We start from the raw sequence: 21,621 nt of genomic DNA, 5'->3' as shown, positions 1-21,621 counted from the left end.
TTTGCCAGAAACCAAAGAAATTCAGGGATTACTCAGTGAGCCACTGTCAGGAGTGAAAAGAAAAGTTGCCAACTGAAAGGAAAGTTTGTAATAAAGAAATAATGGGAGTTGATGATAGAGACGGTGGTTATTTAGAGAATTGTTCCAGGCAGATTTCATGTGGATAAAATTTATGCTGAAGTATGTTGTATCAGAGGTTTTAATTTTGTTGAAAGCACATCTGGACTTGGGTTATTATAAGAACCCAACAGGTCTTTGTAGGACATGGAGGAGTGCAGGAGGATGGGTGTTACCTTTGGGCAAGAAGCGTCCAAACTGACAATAAAAATCATGGAATTGGCATTTGGGTTGGAAGGGACTTCTCGGGGTTATCCAGTCTGGCCCCCTGCTCAAAACAGGCCTAATCAGAGCAGGCGGTGCCGTGCCGTGCCCGGGCAAGTCCTGAAAGTCTCAAAAGGTGGAGATGCCTCTCCTCCGGGCAGCCCGTTCCAGTGTCTTGGTTAAAAAAAAACAACCAGCTGACCAACCAAAAACCCCGTAAGTTAACCATAAGGTTAAGAATCCTACTGTGTAACTGGAACTTGCTGTTTTTCAGCTTGTGTCCTTTGCCTGTTTTGCTGTCAGCATGTGTCCTGTGCAGTGTATCCCCCGCTGGCCCTATGGGCTGTAGTCAGGCCACCCTCGCCCTCCCCTTTCCCTGGCCAGCCAAGCAAGCGGGCACCGGTGTCTCAGCTCCATCTTGTGTGTTGTGTTCCCCAGCCCCTGACTTTTCTTCCTCTTTTCAGTCAGTGGTGTCCATTTTGTTTAAGCCGAGGGAATGGGGAGTCTCTGAAGAGTGGTTTGGGCTGTTCAGTTGAGCAGCTTGACTAAGTTGTGAGTAGCGATGAGTAATCACTAAAAGTTCTGCCTCATGGATGTGGTTGGCCTAATCCTCCAGAACTGTTTTGTGTTCACCTGTGGCCTTACACAGGTGGAAACCAGGTGCACTGGTGCCTAAGCAACCTACCAAGATCACCGAGTACCCTTTGGTGAGTGGAACCCAGGAGTTTTCTCCCAGTTAACAAAATGGAAAGAAAAAACAACATAAGGATTGATGAGTAAATGTTGAACCTGTAGTCTTTGGAACACAGTGCTTCAGCTTATTATTGAGAGCTTAGCAAGTATTTGTATGTATCATGAGAATATCCCCTGATAAGGGGAGCACATACAAAAGGTAGACATTCTTTTTTTCTCATGCTAATACCTATAGGTAAATACATTTCCGCTATGAGGTAAGCTCTGCGAGGTTGCCCTTGCAAGTTGTCCTGGAGTGAAGAGTTCTGTTACTCCTCCAAAACACGTGGCATTGGCATTTTTTGGAAGCTGGCTATTGAAGAAGGCTGTGTGACCGCGTTTCAGCCACTTCCCTGTATTAAAATGACTAAAAGAATCTGTGCTTTATAATTTAGTCTTTTTATCTCGTTTTGCCATTTAACTATTTTTGAGGCATAGTGTACTTGGAAGTTGAAATAAGGTGTTCAACCTCCCTTTGAACACTAGACGGTGCTCCGATATTTGCAAAGTGGCTCTTGGCGATGCAGTCCCGAGAGCCTTGTTGCATCTATTTGCATGGGATTCTTCATTAATTTTAACCACCTTATTCATTAAAAAAGTCATGCTTTCGCTGCAGAATATGCTAACATGCTTGGAAAGAGCAGCCACACAACAGACTGTGTTCCCATACACATGGGAAGGGGAGGATGTGTGCATGCACAGTTGAGGCTGCGTACCTGTTCTTCCACATGAATGCCATGCATATTTAGGTATGATCTTTCACTGAACTTAGTACCCCTTCTATTTTTATCTTTTCTCTGTGTTCATTCTCTTACTGTAGCGTCTAGGAATTGCAGTTGTGGAGCAGGACTGCATTATGCCATGTGTTTTCTAGTTACCTGATAGCAATGCTGTCCTTGCCTTACCTGATGTTCTCTCATATGGCACAGTTTGTAATGACTGAGCTACGGCCTCGAAGCCTGAACATCCCCAGCTCACTGGGGAGAAGGGATGAGCTGTGGTGTGGATCCAGTCCTTGCAGCTGCTGGACCAGCAGAGGTTGCTGGTGGCAGCTGCAGAGCCTGGGCTGGGCAGGGACAGCAGCCCTGTTCTGGCTGCCTCTGCAGGCCTCTGGTTTCTGCACTGCAACGAAGAGTCTGCAGAAGTGGGAAAGGAGGGTGAACAAAATGAGCTGCCTTTGCCTCATTTTTCAGAAAAACAAGGTGAGGGATTATACCTAAGTAGTCTGGATATTTTATCCATTAAATCTTGCTGTCCTTCTGTGGACGTGCTGATGGTTGTTCCCATTGGAATAATGGACCATGATGATGGTTATTCCCATTTTACAGAAGGATGAAGTGGGAAATACAGCCTCCTTTTTCTGAAAGTGCCGAGCATCAAATGCACTAATGCAGGGGATATCTGTCAAGGTGAAACTAAGCAATTTGACCAAGACCATGTACAGGTTTGTTATTCTTCAGTCACTGCCCGCATCCAGCAGAGACCTTCACGTCTCTGGAGACTAATGTAGGCTGCTCAAAACTGTGGTGACAAAAGTCCTCTGCTCTGGAAGAGAAGTAATTTTTGTTAGATGGTCAAAGAAATCTTCATAAAATTGACCTGTAAAAAGTCATTAGGAATGGCAGAGTTTAAGAACAGGATTCAAACTACCCACTCTGTTTCCTCTGCCACACAGGTTTTTACTTTCTGACAGCTTTACTCCTGGGAAGCTGCTGAACAGCTTTTGTCATGAGAACTCCTGTTCACAACTAACTTGTCATTAGTCTGACAGCAGATTAAAGGGTATATGACCACGACATCTGTGCTAGCTGAGATCTGGATTTGGTCCATCTACATTAGAGTTAATATTTGACACAATCTACGAAAAAATAGTGTGTTAACTTCAGCATTTGGTTAAACAGCAGTGCAGGCAAAGTACTTGCTTTAAGTGCCCATAGCAGTGAATAAGCAACCTGTTGACAGGGTTGTTTGTGTACTTCGGGGCATCGTAAATCTTTACTACACCATTACGTACCCTGACTGTTCAAGGTGGATGCAGCACGTGCGGTCTTTGAAACATTCACTCGAACTCTGGGGTGTTAATGCTCACTGGTGTCAGCGGACCGAAGGACACTGGCTCCCTTGGCTGTGATTCCAAGGGAAACAATTGGTTCTTGTTAAGAACGATTTTCAGAACATTATTATAAGCCGAGATAATTTAAAGATGCTGAAGGCATTAGGATAGCCTGAAGTGCTGTTGAGAGCTTTCATTCAGGATTTTTAGGTGTTTCCTTTTGAACCTCTGCTTCCAGCTGCTCATAATGATCTGAAACTTGAACCATTCTGCTGGAAATTTTCCAAACAGTTTCTACTGGGAGTTGAAAGTTGAATGGAAGACTTGAATTTGTGGAAAACAAGTTGAAATACTTTCTCAGTCCTAATAAATAAGCAGACAAATAATAAACAAACAAAAAATAGATAAAAATTCAGTGTTCCTCCAAAGAGCTTTTGTTTTGAACAGCTTGGAAATTGAAAGCTGGAGTTTTGACAGAGGAAAGGTGTATAAAAGGAGAGACTACCTTTGAGTGTGACTATCAACGTTAATGTTTGGATGAGTTTTGAGCCTTTCAAAACTGGTTTTCCTGTAAGTACAATACAGGAAGGATTGTGTAATGGGGTGCACAGGTAGCTGAGTGTATGTGCAGCCCTGTTGTCCTTTCTGGGGTCACATGCAGACACTAACCTCCTATTTCAAAGTCAGAGACCCAGCATCCAGCAGCTGACCATGGCAGTGTTAGTAATGCCACTACTAATGGATTTTGCAAAGCACCTAAGCTGTATCCTGAAATGTAATTATGCAAGTGCCCCAAGTCTGTGAGATGACTTGTGTTAGAGATGCTTTTCTGAGTCAGGGAATAGCTCTGCTTTTGCTATAATCACTGTCACACTCTTCCTGAGTTGCTGGAGGCAGGTAGGAAAATGCTGAGCACTACTGACTACTACTAGAGAAATTATATGGGGCCGTGTAATTAAAGATTACAATAATATAACTTGTGATCTTCACCCTAATACAGTACATCATGTAGCATGCATTAAATGGAGAGATATTCCCCTCAAAATAAGTGTTAGCTGGTCTTCTAAAGCTACACTTGTCTTCACAGAGCAGTAGCAGCAATATGGGGTCCTTCATGTGTTTTAGAGAAATTGTATTCCAACATCATTAGAAAAATAACATGAATCCTATAACTAAGTACTTAATTATAACATGTAATTGAAGAGGGTTGGAGTTAAGAGTTGAGGATTTCAGTTCTTGACTCTCTTACATGAGAGACTGGAGGGGGAAAGAATAGGTTACACTAATCACGCCTACATGCTACATAGAAAGCCTGCAGCATTTGCATAATCTAGTAAAAGATGATTTCTTCCTTAGCAAATTGGCAGAACAGCCCGACAACGTTGTTGTTGTGAGGTGGGAATGCAGATTTCTAAATCTGGGAAGAAAGTTTTGGGTCTTCAGCCTTCTAGAGCTGTGCTCATCAAGACCCCTGCACATATGGAGTAGATTTATTGAACTGAAATCCCAGTCAAAGGTGATGATTAACTTGGTCAGTGCTACAGAGACAGAAATATCCCCACGTTACTTGGCAGCAGAAGGTCTAGGCAGCAACGGCCATATGCCAAAAAGCACATACATATGCCAAAAGGCATCTGAGAAGCTGGGTACCAGTAGTAGTAGGAGTCAGGTAGCTGGATCTGGAGGAAGTAGCACCTGTTTATGGCAGGGGAAGCGTTCTAAATGCAGCAGTGTTTCACCTGTTTAAAAGATTTCCAGAGTTGATTAAGATTTTTGAAATTTTAACCAATCTTAATTAGTTTCTAATAGTTGTCTAGAAATTCTGTGAAATTTTCAATAGGTAGGATTTGCTTTATACAAGGAAAGGGAAAAAAAAAAAGAGACTTCCAGAATTCACCAGTGAACTTCTGAATACGAGGTTTAGTTTGAGAATTGTCTGTAGTCAAGATATTGCCATGGAAATTGCAGTTGCCAGATGTTTCTCAATTTGCAAGTGATCTTTTTGACTCTGAAGAAAAGCCTGTTGAGAAAGTGGTGGGAGGACCAACAGCAGCAAGGGGGCTGTGGAATTGGAGTTATAAAAATTATACCAATGCCTGTGTCAGAAACATGGACAGAAGAGGAGGAGGAAAATGAGATTTGAGAGACAGAGCTAATTGAGAGCTCTATCTGCACAGTGTTGTGGATTTATGTTTTGCCTGGAAAATATCCTGTATTATAGGAACTGTGAAAGGTAGAAGATGGGTTGAATAGCACAACATAATAAGTGTGCATTGCTGAGGATTCATTTTGGGTTTTAAGGTGCATTACAATGCTGAAAGTGAGAGCACTTTCTGCCACTTAAAATGCTGTTCGTTAAATGCCACCGGTATGTTTGAAGTCTCTTGTTTCTTGCAAAATTGTCACCAACATTTAATGGCTTAGGCTGTTTCTGCACTTTTTTTTTTCCTTTCCCTTTTCTTTCGTAAATGGATATTTTTCTTTTAAAGAATTATTGATGATAGGAAATTACTCATAATGTGCAAATGGAATTTTTCGTACAGCTGCTTTCAGCCTACTTGCCTCAGAAAAACAAAATTTATGTGATCTCAGTCTGCATGTGTTTATCTGACCACTGTCTTGTGTCCTCCCTTTTCTCCCCAGTAAGTTTGAAATTACTGGCAGATTTCAGGCAGAGGGACAATGATGTTCCTCCAGGTTTCACAGTAATGCAAAGGGGGAAGAAACCTTCTAAGGCATCTTTAAAGAAAGATTTCATTGTGAGCTCAACCCTAGTTACACATCAGAGAGTCCAGGTGGGTTTGAGCCTTTATTAAATGCTTGAGCTGAAGAGAAGTTGCAGGTAAAACAGTCGGGGATGGGAAACATGAGTAGAAAGAACCAGGGCTCATTATTTCTTGTGTTTGCTTGTCATTTAGTAAGGACAAGTAGTCCTAAAGAAAGGCAGAGTATAGTGGTACAGAAGTGTATTTGCCTAGTACTGTTGCCTTCTGAAGTTGTACATACAGGCCTTCTTGTTCAATCAAACTGAAGGGCATACAGTGCCTGGAAACTAAGAAGACAGACATGTTTGATGAAGCAGCAAGTGCTTTGCTCTGTGATAAAGTGACACTAGCTATTTTGCTAACCGTTCCTTTGCTCTCTGAAAGGCATCTCGCTGTAGCAGTTCAGTCATAGACTGTATGAAAGGAAGTGATGCTGTTTGTTTTGTATAAACTAGAATTGCTTTACAACTTTTAACGTACAAGTATCCCATTTATTTCATAGAATCACAGAATGGTTTGGGTTGGAAGGGACCTCAAAGCCCACCCAGTTCCACCCCCCTGCCGTGTCAGGGACACCTCCCACCAGCCCAGGTTGCCCAAAGCCCCATCCAGCCTGGCCTTGAACACCTCCAGGGACGGGGCATCCACAGCTTCTCTGGGCAGCCTGTGCCAGGGCCTCACTGCCCTCACAGGGAGAGCATTTCTTCCTTATATCTCATCTACACCTACCCTTTTTTAGTTTAAAGCCATTACCCCTTGTCCTATCACTCCACTCTGACAAAGAGCCTCTCCCTATCTTTCCTGCAGGCCCCATTTTATGCACTGGAAGGCCGCTACAAGGTCTCCCTGGAGCCTTCTCTTCTCCAGGCTGAACAACCCCAACTCCCTCAGCCTGTCTTCACAGGAGAGGTGCTCCAGCCCTCTGAGCATCCTTGTGGACATCCTCTGGACTCGCTCCAACAGGTCCATGTCCTTCTTGTGCTGGGGGCCCCAGAGCTGAACGCAGTGCTCCAGGTGGGGTCTCACGAGAGCAGAGCAGAGGGGCAGAATCACCTCCCTCGCCCTTGCTGGCCATGCCGCTTTTGGTGCAGCCCAGGATGTGGTTGGCTTTCTGGGCTGCAGGTGCACATTGCCAGCTCGTGTCGAGTTTCTTATCCACCAGCACCCCCAGGTCCTTCTCCTCAGGGCTGCTCTCAATCCATTCTCCGCCCAGCCTGTATTTGTGCTTGGGATTGCCCCGGCCCAGATGCAGGTACATTTACTATTGCCTAGAGTGTGGCAAGGCCTCCCAGAGTAAGGATTTAATTTATTAAAGTTGGAGGAAAGGAGGCACATAAGGTTAAGTTGTCTTGCCTGAGGTTGCACAGGCAGTCCAAGAAGAGCTGGGAGCAGAGGAATCCCGGTCCCATTTTCTAACTTCCATCAACCTTTATTTAGCATCTCAGAAGACTGGTCATGATTTTTTTTCCCCTCTCCTGGATGAAAACTGTTTGCACAAATGGAGTTGGCCAACTCATTAAATATTTTGGCATCTATTAATGTAATTTAGCTTGACATGTCTTGTTTGATGTTTCAACCTCATCATTTTATGTAACATTTTTGTAGAGACTCGAATTGTTTTAAATGGTTTTGATTTTGCTCTTTCAGCTTCATGGTTTTATCTGCAGGGGACTGTCACATCTGAGATGTCCTTACCCGAAAGAAAAGCACTCCTAGCCCACTGGTTGAGCCCATCTTTAAAGCTCATTGAAGTGACAGCTTTTGTCTGGTGTTCTGAATACATGAGAACACAGTGCTGCTTGAAAAGCTAGGTGTCCTGTTCCCTGGGGAGATACACCTAAAAGCATTCAGCTGAAAATAAAGCAAAGCTGTCTGAATGTTAGAATGGGAGAACACTAAAGCTAATAACAGCAAACAGTTTGAAGCAATAGGAGTAGTATTTTTGGGGCTCTTCAGAAAGCAGGTGAGGCTGTGACAGTGCTTCTACCTGTGGCCTGTTGGGGGAGCATGAGTCTGCGAGTGGCTGCTTTGGAGGGAGGTGGAGATGGATCTGACTGTAAGCCCTGATTCCAGCTCCTCAGATTAGGATTTTATCACTGTCTTTCTTTTCAGTTTTGCTGAAGTCCTTTTGTGGTAGAGTTAAATCTGAAGTGGTGATTAGTCCAGAAGATTGAATGATCTGTGAGCTCTGAGGAGCTGTTTCAAATAATTCATAACAGGACTTAAGATACCCACTGTTAAGAGATTAATCATACATCTACAACAATAACTTCTGGATCCAATTCTGAGAATCTGAGGTTTTGAGGAAGGCAGCTAGTCAGGTCCCCCACTTCAGCCTGTTGTCTGAAGAGCACGAGGCCAACATCTGTTGAGGGATGGCACCAACACATACTGCAGTAGTTCTATGTAGGTTCTACAGAAAAAATAGGAAAGGTGAGAAAAAAGGTACCAGTGGGCTGGCCATTTAAACAAAGTCTAACTTTTGCCAAAGAGAGTGCTCAGCAAACTTGCATACACTTGTAATTTATTTATTATTATTTCTAAAAAATGTAAGTACATGTTAGTGTATAAGCAGATTACCTTATATTGGAGTCAGCTTCATATCTTCACCTGAAAAGTTGTAAAATAATTTGTATTTTTATCCTTTAATACCATCTAATTTTTTATAAAAATATTCTTGCTCTCCCCAAATATTTCAGAGTGCCAACAGCCTGGCATAGGAAGCAGCCAGGTTGTTAAATAAATGTTTCTCCTAAAACTGTTGCCATAATTTTAGGAAGTTTCAGGACTCTCTTTCCAGAAAGTTTTCTTTCTGTATGAGGGGAAATACTCATTCAGTTTGAGGATTGTTCTTGCCTGCTGGCCCAACCTGTTCCCAGTAATTTTCATACAAATAGCTTGATCGCTAAGATCAGTGTTAGAGCACAGCTTTTCCCTGAGACGGCACAGAGTTTTACAAAATACGGAATCAGGAGATCAAGACGGGTCTTTTTTGACTCCGATTCAGCTTCTGCTGAGGTTTATGCAGTCGTTTTATTGTTTCAGTGGGAGTTGATTCAGGTCCTTTTGATTTGTTTTCCCTCAGATCGGATTTCAGAGCCACTGAGTCACCGGGAAAATTGAAGGAGCAGCAGACATGAAGCTACCCACTTAAAACAGCGACGTTCTTTGTGACTCCTAAACTTATAAATATGTGGGCAATGGGCCGTGAGCCTGTGTCAAAATGTCATGCATGCTGCCGCTCCTGATAGCATATATAAGCCTCCACAGAGGCAGGATTACTAACAGCATGTAAAGGTGCACTTTCCAGATACCTCAGAGCTTTTGTAATTATAAGAAATATTTTGATAGTTTCATGTGAAATTTCTTGAGTAATAAGCTGAAGGAGTGAGGGTGAATTGCAGGCTGGGAACTGTTTTAAGCACAGGTGGTTGTTCCTAGTCAGCTAGAGATCGTAGAGATTACGGCTAAGAGCATGAATTTGGCAAACAGGTAGAAAAATATTAACTTCAGGCTCACTGATGGGACAGAATTATCTCTATAATGAAAAAGAATAAAGTCATATGAAAGGCAAGATCCTAGTAAAAATTTGTTGCCTGTATGTTAACACGGGGAATCATCTCAACTGCCCTTCTCTTAGACTATGGTGAGCCAGAAATTGCACATGACCATTAGAAACAAATTGCCTAAAACCCTAATTTCCTGTTTACTCCATTGTAAGAGATGGATTTCATCTCTAGGATGAAATTTCTAGTCAAAACTAGAGGGAGAGGACAAAGATACTCATCCCGGAACAGTAAAAGAGTGTGCCAGTCAGGAAGCACCTTGAAGGTGGGATAACTGTATGTTACCAGTTGCATGTTCTGCTTAGCTCAGACCAGAGGGATAAAATTGTTCTTCCACCTTCCCATGGAACTTCTTTACTCCCTGAGCTGCTGCTCTACCCCTCTGTTTTTTCTCATGAAAGCTTTGGAAGATCTGCTTTTGTTTTACTGCAGAACAGAAGCCCTTTGGAAATCTGAGAGCTTTCCAGGACAAGAGATCGTTTCCTGCCCAGCTTACCAAGCGTTCTGCTTTCATGTTATGAGCTTCCTTGGCAGCCACGTTCCAGACAAACTGTTTCTCCCTGCTGCAGTTTTTTATGAGCACAGTTCTGTCAGAAATGCTTTCATTTAGATTCCAGAACTTAGCCCCATGCTAGCAAAGAGTGCCTGCTACTCCCATCACTTTCAGAACTAAGTACAATATTTGATTTTTTTTTTTATTCAGCTGTACTTCAATAAATGTTTCTCATGTGCACAGAGCCATAGAATACATACTCCTACTGCATATTCACACATAGAAGTATAAACAAAAAGCCTAAGCTAGCAAAACCTACACATATATCCAAATGTTTTTCCCTGCAGCTTGTGAAAGAAGGAATAAAGAGAAAGATTATTCTTTTTGTCTTCGCAGTAGGTGAACTGAGATCACTGATTTCAGTGGCCCTGGATTTTACCATAGAAAGGGCTGCAAAAACTGAACTAAAGACAGCAGCTCTGAAACTATCAGTATGTGAATATAAAGCAGACAGTCACTGCTGGGTTTTCTAATGCTGGTAATTTTTCCACTGATGTGAAAGCGTAAGGAAAAATATTTCTGTCTCAGTAGGTATTGCTTGGTTAATAGCGTGGTCGTGATCGAAGAGGCTGTGTGTAATTGTGATGAGGGTGCAGATACAGAAAGGAATGGAAACTACTGTTTTAAAGGGAGAATTTTTTGAGTTATAAGATATTCATAGTTTGACTTGATTTGTTACTATTTGAGCTGTTCACAGTGACATGATTTCACTGGTCCCTAACCGTGTCAGCCATTTCCCCTCTTCGGTTGAGGGCTGTGAAGGATGTGGTGTTGGTCCAGAGCGGGGTGGTGCACTGAGCACGACGCCACCTGGCAGATCCCCACTGGTCTCTGATCACCCCGTTCTGGACATGTGTTTTCTCTGTGAGTTGCCTTTCTTAGGAGGAGGAGCAGAAGGCAAGGAGCAGCCACAGCATGTTTCCCATAGTACCTTCCTGTCTTTGAGACTCCTTTCCGTGTGGCAGCCTGGGACACACTCGTGGAAGAGTACGCAGGAAAGTTGTCTGCCATAGCAGTTATGGTGATTGTGCACTTTAATGGAAGATGAAAGTAAATATTTGTAAAAGATAATTTCAGGGTTGTGAAGGCTTTATATTCTATTGCAGTCCTTACTGTATGTGATGGGAAGTGGACAGATGTTTGTGTTTGGTATTTGTCTTTGCATTAAGTAACTAAACAAAAGTCTCACTTCTCATTTAAAAAGATTTATTAAGAGCTTAGTATGTAGTCAATTTTTAAAACATATGATTTGAAATCGGTTGATGTTTTTGATGAGTTGGAGTGTCAGTTTTACAGCGATGCCTGGGAAGGGCTCATCTGAATATGTTTGCATTATTCCATTTTGTGATTGCATTCTGGATTGCGTTCTGTCAGTTCTAAGGCTATCTGTATGAATCTGCAATAGTAAAATTGCAGTCCTGTTGTGTTTTACATTGCACTTGCTTGGCAGAGTCTACAGGTTGCTTTTAATATTGAATTTCTTCACGTTGCGGTATGGAACAATCTACCTGTTCACAAATGTAATCTGTTTCCAGTTATTTTTCTAATGTTTTCCGTAAGCTTGTAAGCTTTCTTCTGATACTGTTCTCTGCATTTAAAAATGACTTATTGTGGTATTTTTATGTCTATAAAGCAGAGGAAATTCTAGTTATGGCCCAGCTTTACAGATTTAATTTTGATCATTTTAGAAAACTGTTAGCTCTGTGTGTTTTCCAGGTATAAAATAATAACCAATTCCAATTTTCCTGCTAACTGATTCCATTACTGGGCATTTGGGGGTTAGCTCAGCAGTGCTTTCCAAGCCTAAGTGGCCTTTATTACCTTGGGTTTGCTTGCCATCCTGAAAGAAGATAATACAGAGTGGTCATTTCAGCCATTCAGCTGAATAAAAAGCAGTGGCCAGCAGAGCTTGCTAAATAGCAAATGTGAATAGCTCAGACGTTGAGTAAGATCTCAGAAAATGAATTTTGAATGCATCTTAAAACCAAGGATATGTTAAGAGGAAAAAAAAAAAAGCAGGCCAATTCCTCAACAGACAAGACACAATGCAGTTCTTCACTGTAAATGCGAAGATACTGGTGACTAAATGAAAAATCTAAAGGCGTTTTCTTTGCTTGTTCATGTAAACGTGTTACTTGCCTGAGACAAGTAAACATTTGGATGTTTCCGAAGTTTTACATAAATGAAAATTAGTAGCTTCTCTGTCAACTCCTACCTAGCAAACATGTTTGAAAGTGATGCTATAATATAAAATCGGTAGCGTAAATACAATTGTATTTGTCTTGGTGTTACATGGAGTGCATCTGCATTTATTTCGTATGTCACTAGTCCTTGTCTGGAGGTAGTACTTGAGGAACAAGGACTGCATTTCTTTTCAGACAACCTCTGTGGTAGACTGCTGCTTCAAAGTGGTTCTGTGTAACATGCATCCTTGATCAGATGGTGGTCAAATACATCAGTCAAATGCTTTGTCTCGTCTTCCAGCAGTAGGAGTGTATTTAAGATCAAGGGCGAAATTTGTCATTTATTATAATCTGTCAGCCCTCCTTGTTGTTCATTGCCAGTGACATGCCTATATGGAAGAACTAAGGTGTGAGTTTTCACGTAGGAAGGTGTTTGTTCTGGCTTACGTATGTCTAGAACGACGGTGGTAGCAATGAAGACACGAGCATGACTAGCGTATATAAGGGCCTGAAACTAGGCTAAGTCCTCAGGGAGTTTTTGTGCAGGATGCTGCACGTATGTTTAAGTAATGTCAAAGGCTGTAGTGTGTAGTGTAGAGATAAGACTGTGCTGCTCCCACTGTGCAAGTCTCTTTGTGTTACAATCATGCCTTTGTTTTGCAGTGGAGGGCACCGTAAGGGCTGACAGTAGGGTGGGGAACTTGCCTCAACGCCTTTAACTGACCAGACATATGTATTCGTCACACTGTGAAATTATGAAATTGTTCTTTTTTATCTCATTCTTACCCATCGCTGCTTCTGTTAAGTCTTTAACCTGCAAAAGTTCTTATGTCAGTTTTAAGCTGAAGATGTTGAAAGAAAAACTGCACTGACAACAAAAGCAAGAGCATGGATTTGTTTGGCTTAATGTCTGTAGGCTTCCACTCACCACAAAAGTGATTACGATTCTTTACCTTCTGATGTTCCGGAGCAGTCATTGAAGCCCGTGGGAACTCCTTCTGTCTGGTTGCTTAGTGGGCTGTCTTTGAAACAACTGAAATACTGCTGTTTTCTAAAATCTGAAGGACAAAAAAAGCCTACTTGGCTGCAACTTCAACTCCCAGTTGTACCTAAATGTTTAAGATAAGAGAGTACGGGCACCTCTAAAGAGTGGAAGCCTGTGATGAGACCATGCTTGTCCTCAGGAGCAGCAGTCAGATTTAGCAAGGCTATGGAAAATAAAAACGTAGAGCTCCATCTAGCAGCTGTCAAATAACTGGTATTGTAGGACCAACAGCTACCAAACACACACCACTAAGAGGTGCTGGAGCTGCACGTCCACATGCACCGCATCGCCTTTGTGCTTGCTTCCCTGAAGGATGAGTGGAGACAAGCTAAACATGTAGCTACAGTTTCATAATTATTGCAGTCTACTTTTCAAGTCACACCCCATAATGGCAGAAAATGAGGTGTAAATGAGATCAGGTTGCTTGTGCTTTATGTAAATTTCAGGCAGTTAAGTAGTGAATTGAACTAATGTCCTTTGCTCAAATATGTTTATCTCAGCATTAACAGAAGTTCAGATATCACTGGTCAGGAAGAGGAAAGTGTTTTCCTGTAAGTTGTGTGGGAAACATGTTAAAATTCAGTATTTTCATGTGAGCGAACACACTTTTTTAACATACCAAAGTAAGTCAGATACCTGGCTCAATTTCACAAAATTAAGAAGTCTAACAAGAACTGTTATAACAAATCAGATTTAATGGCTGATGAAATCAGAATAAGATTTGAGATTGCCTGGAAAACTGCCATATTGTTTTCATCATACTTAAAAGATGAGAACTGACAAGTGAAAAGATGTCACCAGCTGTGTTAAGCAGATGAAGATGTGCAGGCTGTGCATTTACTAAAGAATTTTTTGACTTTTCTGATAGCAAATGCAAGGAAGTTTATTAGTTATTATTATTACTACTACTATTACTGTTATTATTATTTATGTATTTAGAAACATGTATGGTTGCTCTGATAGCCCTCCCTTTTTTGTTTCAGAGTCAAGATGATAGATATGCTTTCACTGCTGAATGGTATGACCCAAATGCTTCACTCTTTCGGCGTTATGAGCTTCTCTATTATCCAAAGGATGGATCAGTTGAAATGGTAAGAATAAAAGAAAAAATCCTGTTATTATAAGTACAATATCCAATTAAACAGTTTGAAAAATGGAAGGCCACTACCTATGCCAATTAATTTTCCAGGTAATGAAAATGTAATTTAAGATGTACCTTGTTCTGTTTCTAAAACTAAACAAAAAGCAAAAACACTAGGTCACAGTGGAACATGTGGAAAAGCTTCCATGTTAATGATTTTTATCTTAAATCTTATTTTGGCACGGAGAGATTCATTTTCACAAATCTGTTTTCATTCAATCTCTACTTGGGTTTTAGTATTGGAACTAATCAGTGCTAACCTACTGCATGAGAAACACAAATTGAAGCTAATTCCAAGCAGGGAAATAAGCTTCAACTGAAATTCCAGAAGTCTCTTAAGAGTAAAGTGTAAAAAAAAAAAAAGTTACCAAAGTAGAGGAAATGGTAAACTACTCTTAATTTGGTTTTAAAGCAAGGAAGGATGTTTCAGACAGTGGGATCCAAATCATCATCAAAAAAAAAAATCATCAAAAAAAAAAAAAGCATCAGTGGTGCTTTTTGACTTATGGTTCATACAACTACTCCCCTCTGTTTATTAATAGGTTAAAACAAGCATGTTGCAGAAACAGGCACATATATAAAAATTAAGTATGGATAGTACAGATAATCCTAGTGAAACAGCCAATTCTTTGTGCTCCCCTTTAGGAATGGGTGAATGGTTTTGACTAGTCTTTTCTAATTTTTAATAGAGATCTAAAGGTCTGGGAGTAGACTAGGTTTGGATATTCACACTTCTTAATTTCATTATGAAATTTTAGTTTTCCTGCTGTAAGTATCAAATGCAGAGATCAGAAATAAGAAAACTAGCAAAATGTGCCTTTTCTTACCCAAACAATTGCTTACTGAAAGAAACCATGGTACCCATCAGTGTGAGGAGATGCACTTTGCACTTTTTACTGATAGTCTCTTTAAACAAACTCTACCATGATGTTGTCCCTTTTAAGTTAGTTATTTGTATGATGTCTGTGTGCACAGCTGTCAAAATGTGAGGATTTTTTTTTTCCAGAGACAGTTTAGCTAATCAGTCAGGAGCCGTAATAATCATCCTACACAACCATGTGTAGGCTGACAAAATTGTTGTTCATTTCACCTAGATGTCTCAAAACCAAGAGCTTTCAAGGTGTTCTTGAGCTGTCTTAACACTTTCTGCATCAAACATTTATGACTTGGTAGACTAGCATTTTGCTGTTGTGCTCTCATTTTAAGATAGTGCTGTGTGTTAACAGTCATGAGTCTACAAGGACTGTGTATGATCAAGACAACCATTAAAAAAGCAAAAATGCTTTTAACACCTCTATAGAAAGGATTTCTTAAAATCAGTTTTGGGGTGAGTTTGTGGACAGTGATTAAATTTAGGATTGCCTTCTGGATCTTTTTTTTTTTTTTTCAGTTTCTCTGAAATTCGGTGATTCTTTCTTCATTACTGCCAAATTCTTCTGCATCTTTTGGTGTCTTCCCAAGAGGTGATGGCTGCCCACCCTTACCTCTAACATGCTTTAGGAGAAGGGAGGTAATGGATGTGAGCCTGCTTCTCCCTGCTTAAGAGAGAGATTGATAGAGAGATCACCTTTCCTACTGTTGCAGTGATAGCTCTCCTTTATCACACACCCCAGCTGAGGGTGGAATGGAGCAACTGAAGGCTTATGTTATGTGAAATCGTCAGCTTTTCTTTTTTAGTCCTTCATATCTTGGTTATTCCTGGGAAGGAAAATTGCAGAGGGAATAATGTGACAAGTTTCCAGCTTGCCTTGCAGCCATTAGAAAACAGCACAGTTTTTTGTCCAAGAACAGCAAGCAACTGTTGTGATCAGACTGGATGCCTTGACAGAGATGTGCCCAACTGTCCAAGTTTTCTGTAGCTAATAACTCTCACAGGAAATTCCTACAGCCTGAACAACTTTTCTTTCTACAGAATATTTTCTAAAAAGAGAGAAGTCTTTAAAAAGAACATGTGCTTAGCAGAGAACTACTTTATTTTGGATAATTAACCTGCACATGTACATGAGAGAAGGGAGAAAAAACAATCAAATTTGTCTTACATCTGTTCTGTTGCAGTTTATCATTTGCATTATAAAAAGGTATTTTAAACATCCAAAATTCCATTCTAAAGAATTCTTTAACACAGATAGATATCTCTCTTGTTTCTTTTCCCCTCTTCATCTTCTGCTTGAGAAGGGAGAAAAAGCTGGGGAGGTTGCCTTTCTAGCAACTGTTAGTGAAATAACCAAGGAAATGTTCAGATTTTTAGTCAAGATGCTGAAGAATTTTAATGTTCAATTCAGTTAATAGGATTCCTGGCCAAGTACATGAAAAAACAAGTAGCTGAATTCAAGTGATTTTTTTTTTTCAGTATGTTATTGTTTCATTTACCCCTATGCTTGTAACTGAAGGACACGTAGTAGGATTGGAGAGGGCTGAAGATATTTCAGCAGGGAAGGATTCTTCCTTGTAATTCTGCCTCAGCAGGAGGAAGCATACAAATAACTTATATTCTCTGATCTCCAAAGTTTTAGCTGTTCTGGAAAAGCTCACAATTCATCTAGCTCAAGCCTAAAACAGGAGATTAATTCAAACATTTCAGAACATGGAGTATGTAATTTTACTGATTTATTTTTTTCTCCAAGGCTTGCAGGAATGAAGTTTTCTTGTAATGCTGTTCTAGTTTGTATACCATTGCAATGGAGGACAGTACACATAAATGAAAACAGAAAAGGAGAAGTTTAGCCTGAAGAGGACAAAAATTTTCTTTTCATAGGATTCCATTTCTCCAGGAAACTGAAGGGATCTGTAATATTTACATGGAGTGGAGAAGAGTGTGTTCATCAGGTTCTCTTTTGTGCTTTGCCAGCCCACCCAGAAAACTGCACATTACCGTCTTGCTACTTGCTGAGAAAGATGATACAAAGCTGAATTGTCTTGACAGGCATTTGACCTTGCAGCTCTAGGCAGTGAGAACTTCTCAACCTAGTGCTGCAGCCATCCATCCATTCCTAATTCAGAGTCTTATGCAGTCAAATAAAGCGTAGTATCACTGGAACAATGCCCTGAAGAGGAGACTTGCCACAGACAGTGTGCATCATGGTCATTACTGGTGTGAGCCGTTGGCCTGTGAAACGGCACAGATCTGCTAGGGGGAAATTCTCAGTGAGACTGGGCAGAGATATCCATAGGCACGTGAACCATTTATCACAGTTTGAATTAGCGCAAGCAAATAGTAAAATAAAAAATGCAAAGACAGCTGTCACCCTGAGACTATTTAAATGGAACAAATTTTTAATCGGGTTTTAATCTTCTAGGCATTCCCAGTACGCATGCAAGTTCAAATGGTTAGGAATTAAGTCAATTTAGTGATCAGATTCAATCTCACCGTAGCATGGAAATTTCTGAAAGTAGAGTAAAAATTATGTTGAGTTTGCCTACAGCTTAGATCTCTTGCTATGATAAATCTTAATCTTCTTTTCTCTGCAGTATGATGTGAAGAACCATCGCACCTTTCTGAAGCGCACCAAGTATGAAAGCTTACACCTTGAGGATTTATTTGTGGGCAATAAAATTACAGTTTTTTCTCGTCATCTTTCCTTAGTGGACTATGGAGATCAATATACAGCACGCAAGCTGGGGAGCCGCAAAGAGAGGTACGAAAACATGGGTTTTGAAATCTTCCTTTGTAGCTGGGGATTCAGAGTAGTTGCTCTTTGCTGGAAATGAGATAAGATTTCTTTATTGTGGCGAGAAGATGAATTACTTGCAGGTTTGCATGCAGTTTGAAGTGATCTGGCATACTGATGGCTGGAGGGAAGCAAAGTGTTCCCTGCTTGTAGGCAAACCCATGATTGTCCCTCCCACGTGATAAATCTTCAAGGCCAGCTTATCCATGGTGTCAAGTGCTGCCTCCTCCAGGTTTCTCAAAAGAGAAGAGGCTGAGGAGGAAAACATGGGCTCCAGTTCAGCTTTGTTACTCCCCTCAGGGCAGGCAGCAACAGTATTGTGATTTGCGGATTCTCTTGGGGCAGTATTGGTGTGGTAACCATGATGCGTGCTGCGCTTGGAAGTCCTGAATCTTGCAAAGCTATCACCTGTCTCTGGAGTCTGTGCACAAACCTAGCACCTTACCAAACAGATCTGCTCTGTATTAATGTATAACATTTTTCAGTAATAACTGGAAACAGTAGGAACAGGAGTGAGAGAGTCCCATTCCCATTCTCCATTGCTTTTCCCACCATGGATGTGTTTTTTTGTTTGTTTGTTTTATTTTTTCCTGAGAATGTTTTCAGCATTTCCTGAAATGCGTCATGAGGGTGGGAAGAGTAGCATGGGAGTGTCAATAAAATCTTCAGGCTTGTTTGTTAAGACAAATTTCATTTATAATGGGTAAAGGTAAGACTCATTGTCTCTTTTCGTTTGAAAGACTTGCTTTGGGAAGGACATTAAGAGCCCATCCAAGAATAAAAATATCATGAGAGACTTAATAAAATGACAACAAGATTACTTTACAAGGAATTTAAATCTGATTTGATTGCACTGTAGGTAATTTCTGAATTTGCAAATTAGAAATTTTTTATAATATATATAATTTGCTCCAGCTTTTTTTTGAAAAGAGTACGGGATATTTTCTTAGGTATGATGTTCCAGGGAGCCCTATTCAGCTAGTTGCTTGTTCCCTCCAACTATGTGGGCTTATTTTGAGCTCTTTGAAGAGGTGTAAATAACTGGGCACACAGGAAGAGCTGCAAGTTTTAACACTCTTCTTAGTCCTAACCTCACAACAACATTGCCTTGGAAATGACTGCCATAATAAGTTTCCAGATGGAGTTTTTCAGGTACTTTTTCTTCAACCTGGAGTTGGGGATGGTGGAAGAGTAGCAAAGCAGGTAGAGAATAGCAAAGGAGGGCTTCTGTATGTGTTACTGCTCTCAGCGTGCCTCATTGGAGCCTTGGGTAGATTGCATCTGTCTTGTTTATGGTTTTTATATCAATGTAACTTTTTATAGCTGTGTACTTTCTGCTCTGCCTAAACTAGCATAGTCAGCAACACCAGAGTTGTGTCAGTGAGGTGGTCCTGGGAGAGTGGGTGAGGTTTTATACTGCTCTACAAAAGAAAGGAGGGAATTTATGACATGTCAGCTGTTTGGAAAACATTTTAGGAATGTCGACTGAAAGATAACATAGATATGCAAGTGGTGTTACATATTCAGAATGGCCTAGGGGAACACAGTGAAAGGCGTCTTAAACAGGCAAGGGATCCTCAAAATCTGCTTTCTTCACAGAAGCTAGCTTTCACTGGGTAAACAGGGTCATAGTGAAGGAGCCCTTGGGCAAAATGGTTGCATGTGGGGTGTTTGTCTTTTTGGCCTGGCCCTAGCAGCCTTTACAGCAGCTATTAGAGCTATTAGTTAGATACAGTAAGATTAATGCAGTACATAATAATTCCTAAAGATAATTTGTAGTTGGAATTCTACTAATAAGTTTGTGGATGTCGTATGAGGAGAAACATTTCCCTGTCTTTTCTTGCCTCTGTGCTGTACAAGACTACCTGTAGTTTATTTTGACTTTGGAGGTACAGTCTTTGGTCACTGAATATGCATGGAGGCAGGGTCAGAAAAGGCCTATAAGGAAGACTGAGAAATGTACATTTAAAAAAAAAAAAGATGATTGTTGAATTAGGGGCCTTCTTTTTTGTCAGAAAAGCAAGCAAATGTGACTCTAGGTACGTGAGGCACAAAACAGATGTATTAAGAGACCAGTTATTACACAGGCCCTTTCTTGATTTATGCTAATGATAATTCAATGACAGTTCAATGACAATTCAATGTAGTTTCAAATCATTACACTTATTTTTCTTCTGTCTTGGGTCAATTTTTAAAAACAGCCATATTTGATTGTTTTTCTTCCCACTCCCATCCCAGTGCATTGTAAGGAAAGGATCACAAACCATGACTAAGATGGGTAAGTAAGCACATGCTTACTTAGAACGTACTGTATAAGGAAACACTGGTGTAAAAAGTGATTTCTGTTTCTGTGGTCCTCTGGTTGTGATCCCAGGTGGCTGTAACCTAAAGTAAAAATTTGTCTGACTGGTGTGTCCTTTCTAAGCAGACTATACTCAGAGTCAGTTAATACCTGCATTTTTGAAAATTGTATGAGAAAGCTTGTGTCTCAACCAAAAATACTCAAATTCTTTTATGATCGGATATGCTATTAATATGCTTCCAGTTATTGACATAATTAGTGGTTCATCCCCTACAAGACATAAGCTACTGTACGTGTAACAGTCCTATGATTAGGAATAAGTAGATCTCACAAGCATAGCCGCATCATGGGTTTTGCACCATTCCTTTGATCAGTTCCCATCTTCTGTTTTTTCAGTACTCCCTGGAGTACTGTCATAAAGTCCTTCTGAAAATGTAAGTAAACATGCTTAATTCTTTCTCCTTTGTTCCTAGGCATAAAACTGTTTCATAAAGTACTTTGCAGACTGCATCACGTCAAACCACAAAAACATATTGCTAATTAAAACTAAAAATAGGGCACATGAATCAAAATTCAATCTCAGAAACAGTCTTCAGCATCCTGAATTATGCTTCTTCTTACCCCGTGTGTCTCTGAAAAGCTCATACTGAAATGTTACAGCTTATACACCAATGCTAGAGAAAAGATAATATAAGAGTTGCTCAGTGCAGTATTTATTAGTCTTCTAGGGAAATTACTTGATAATGTAATGCTTCATTACATTTTGCAAGGAATTACAGTTTTACTGGAAAGCTTGAAATTAGAAAAGTAAGGGTCAGTTTATTTCTAGTATTAGCAGTCTGTGCTGAACAGCCTGTGTAATAACATAGATTTAAAAAAAGTTCCTCAAGGAAATGCAAAGTGCACTGGAGATCTTATTCCAGTGGTTTGATCCTTGGTGTTCATGGTAAATGAGAAAGTTGAGAGCCTCTTATGGCAGGGTGCATGCCATGCCTTGTGTGACTGTGTGCACACATCAGTCTAGCACGCAACTGCTCCCCCTCACGTGCCTTGGTTCACATGGCACATCCTGTCATATGATAAATAGTGTCGCAAAATGAAGTGGAGCTGTGATATCCCTGGGAAAGGTGTTGAGCAGTCTGTGGGCCATACGAATTATGCTGGTACACTTTCCTGTACAGTGGCCAGAAGTCAGCCTTTCCTGGTCTGAAGACAAGGCTAAACCAGTTTTGGTTTATGCTGTGATGGACTGAAGCATAGGCTCAGCTGACTACTCTAATGCAATTTCTGGT

At 40.7% G+C, this 21,621-nt stretch overlaps 1 protein-coding gene across 2 annotated transcripts in view; it reads left to right on the top strand.

Annotated features, from left to right (window-relative positions):
• The window catches only part of NME7 (NME/NM23 family member 7), a 96,118-nt gene that overhangs the window by 5,390 nt on the left and 69,107 nt on the right, over nt 1-21,621 (top strand). For both annotated transcript variants that reach the window (XM_035540378.2, XM_035540379.2), the window contains exons 2-3: nt 14,202-14,309; nt 17,828-17,994. In XM_035540378.2, coding sequence (XP_035396271.1) covers nt 14,202-14,309; nt 17,828-17,994 — 275 coding nt within the window. The remainder of the gene's footprint in view (nt 1-14,201; nt 14,310-17,827; nt 17,995-21,621) is intronic.

The sequence above is a fragment of the Cygnus atratus genome, chromosome 1, assembly GCF_013377495.2.
Source record: "Cygnus atratus isolate AKBS03 ecotype Queensland, Australia chromosome 1, CAtr_DNAZoo_HiC_assembly, whole genome shotgun sequence".
NCBI classification, from domain to species: domain Eukaryota; kingdom Metazoa; phylum Chordata; class Aves; order Anseriformes; family Anatidae; genus Cygnus; species Cygnus atratus.
This window is presented reverse-complemented; position numbering and strand designations above follow the sequence as displayed.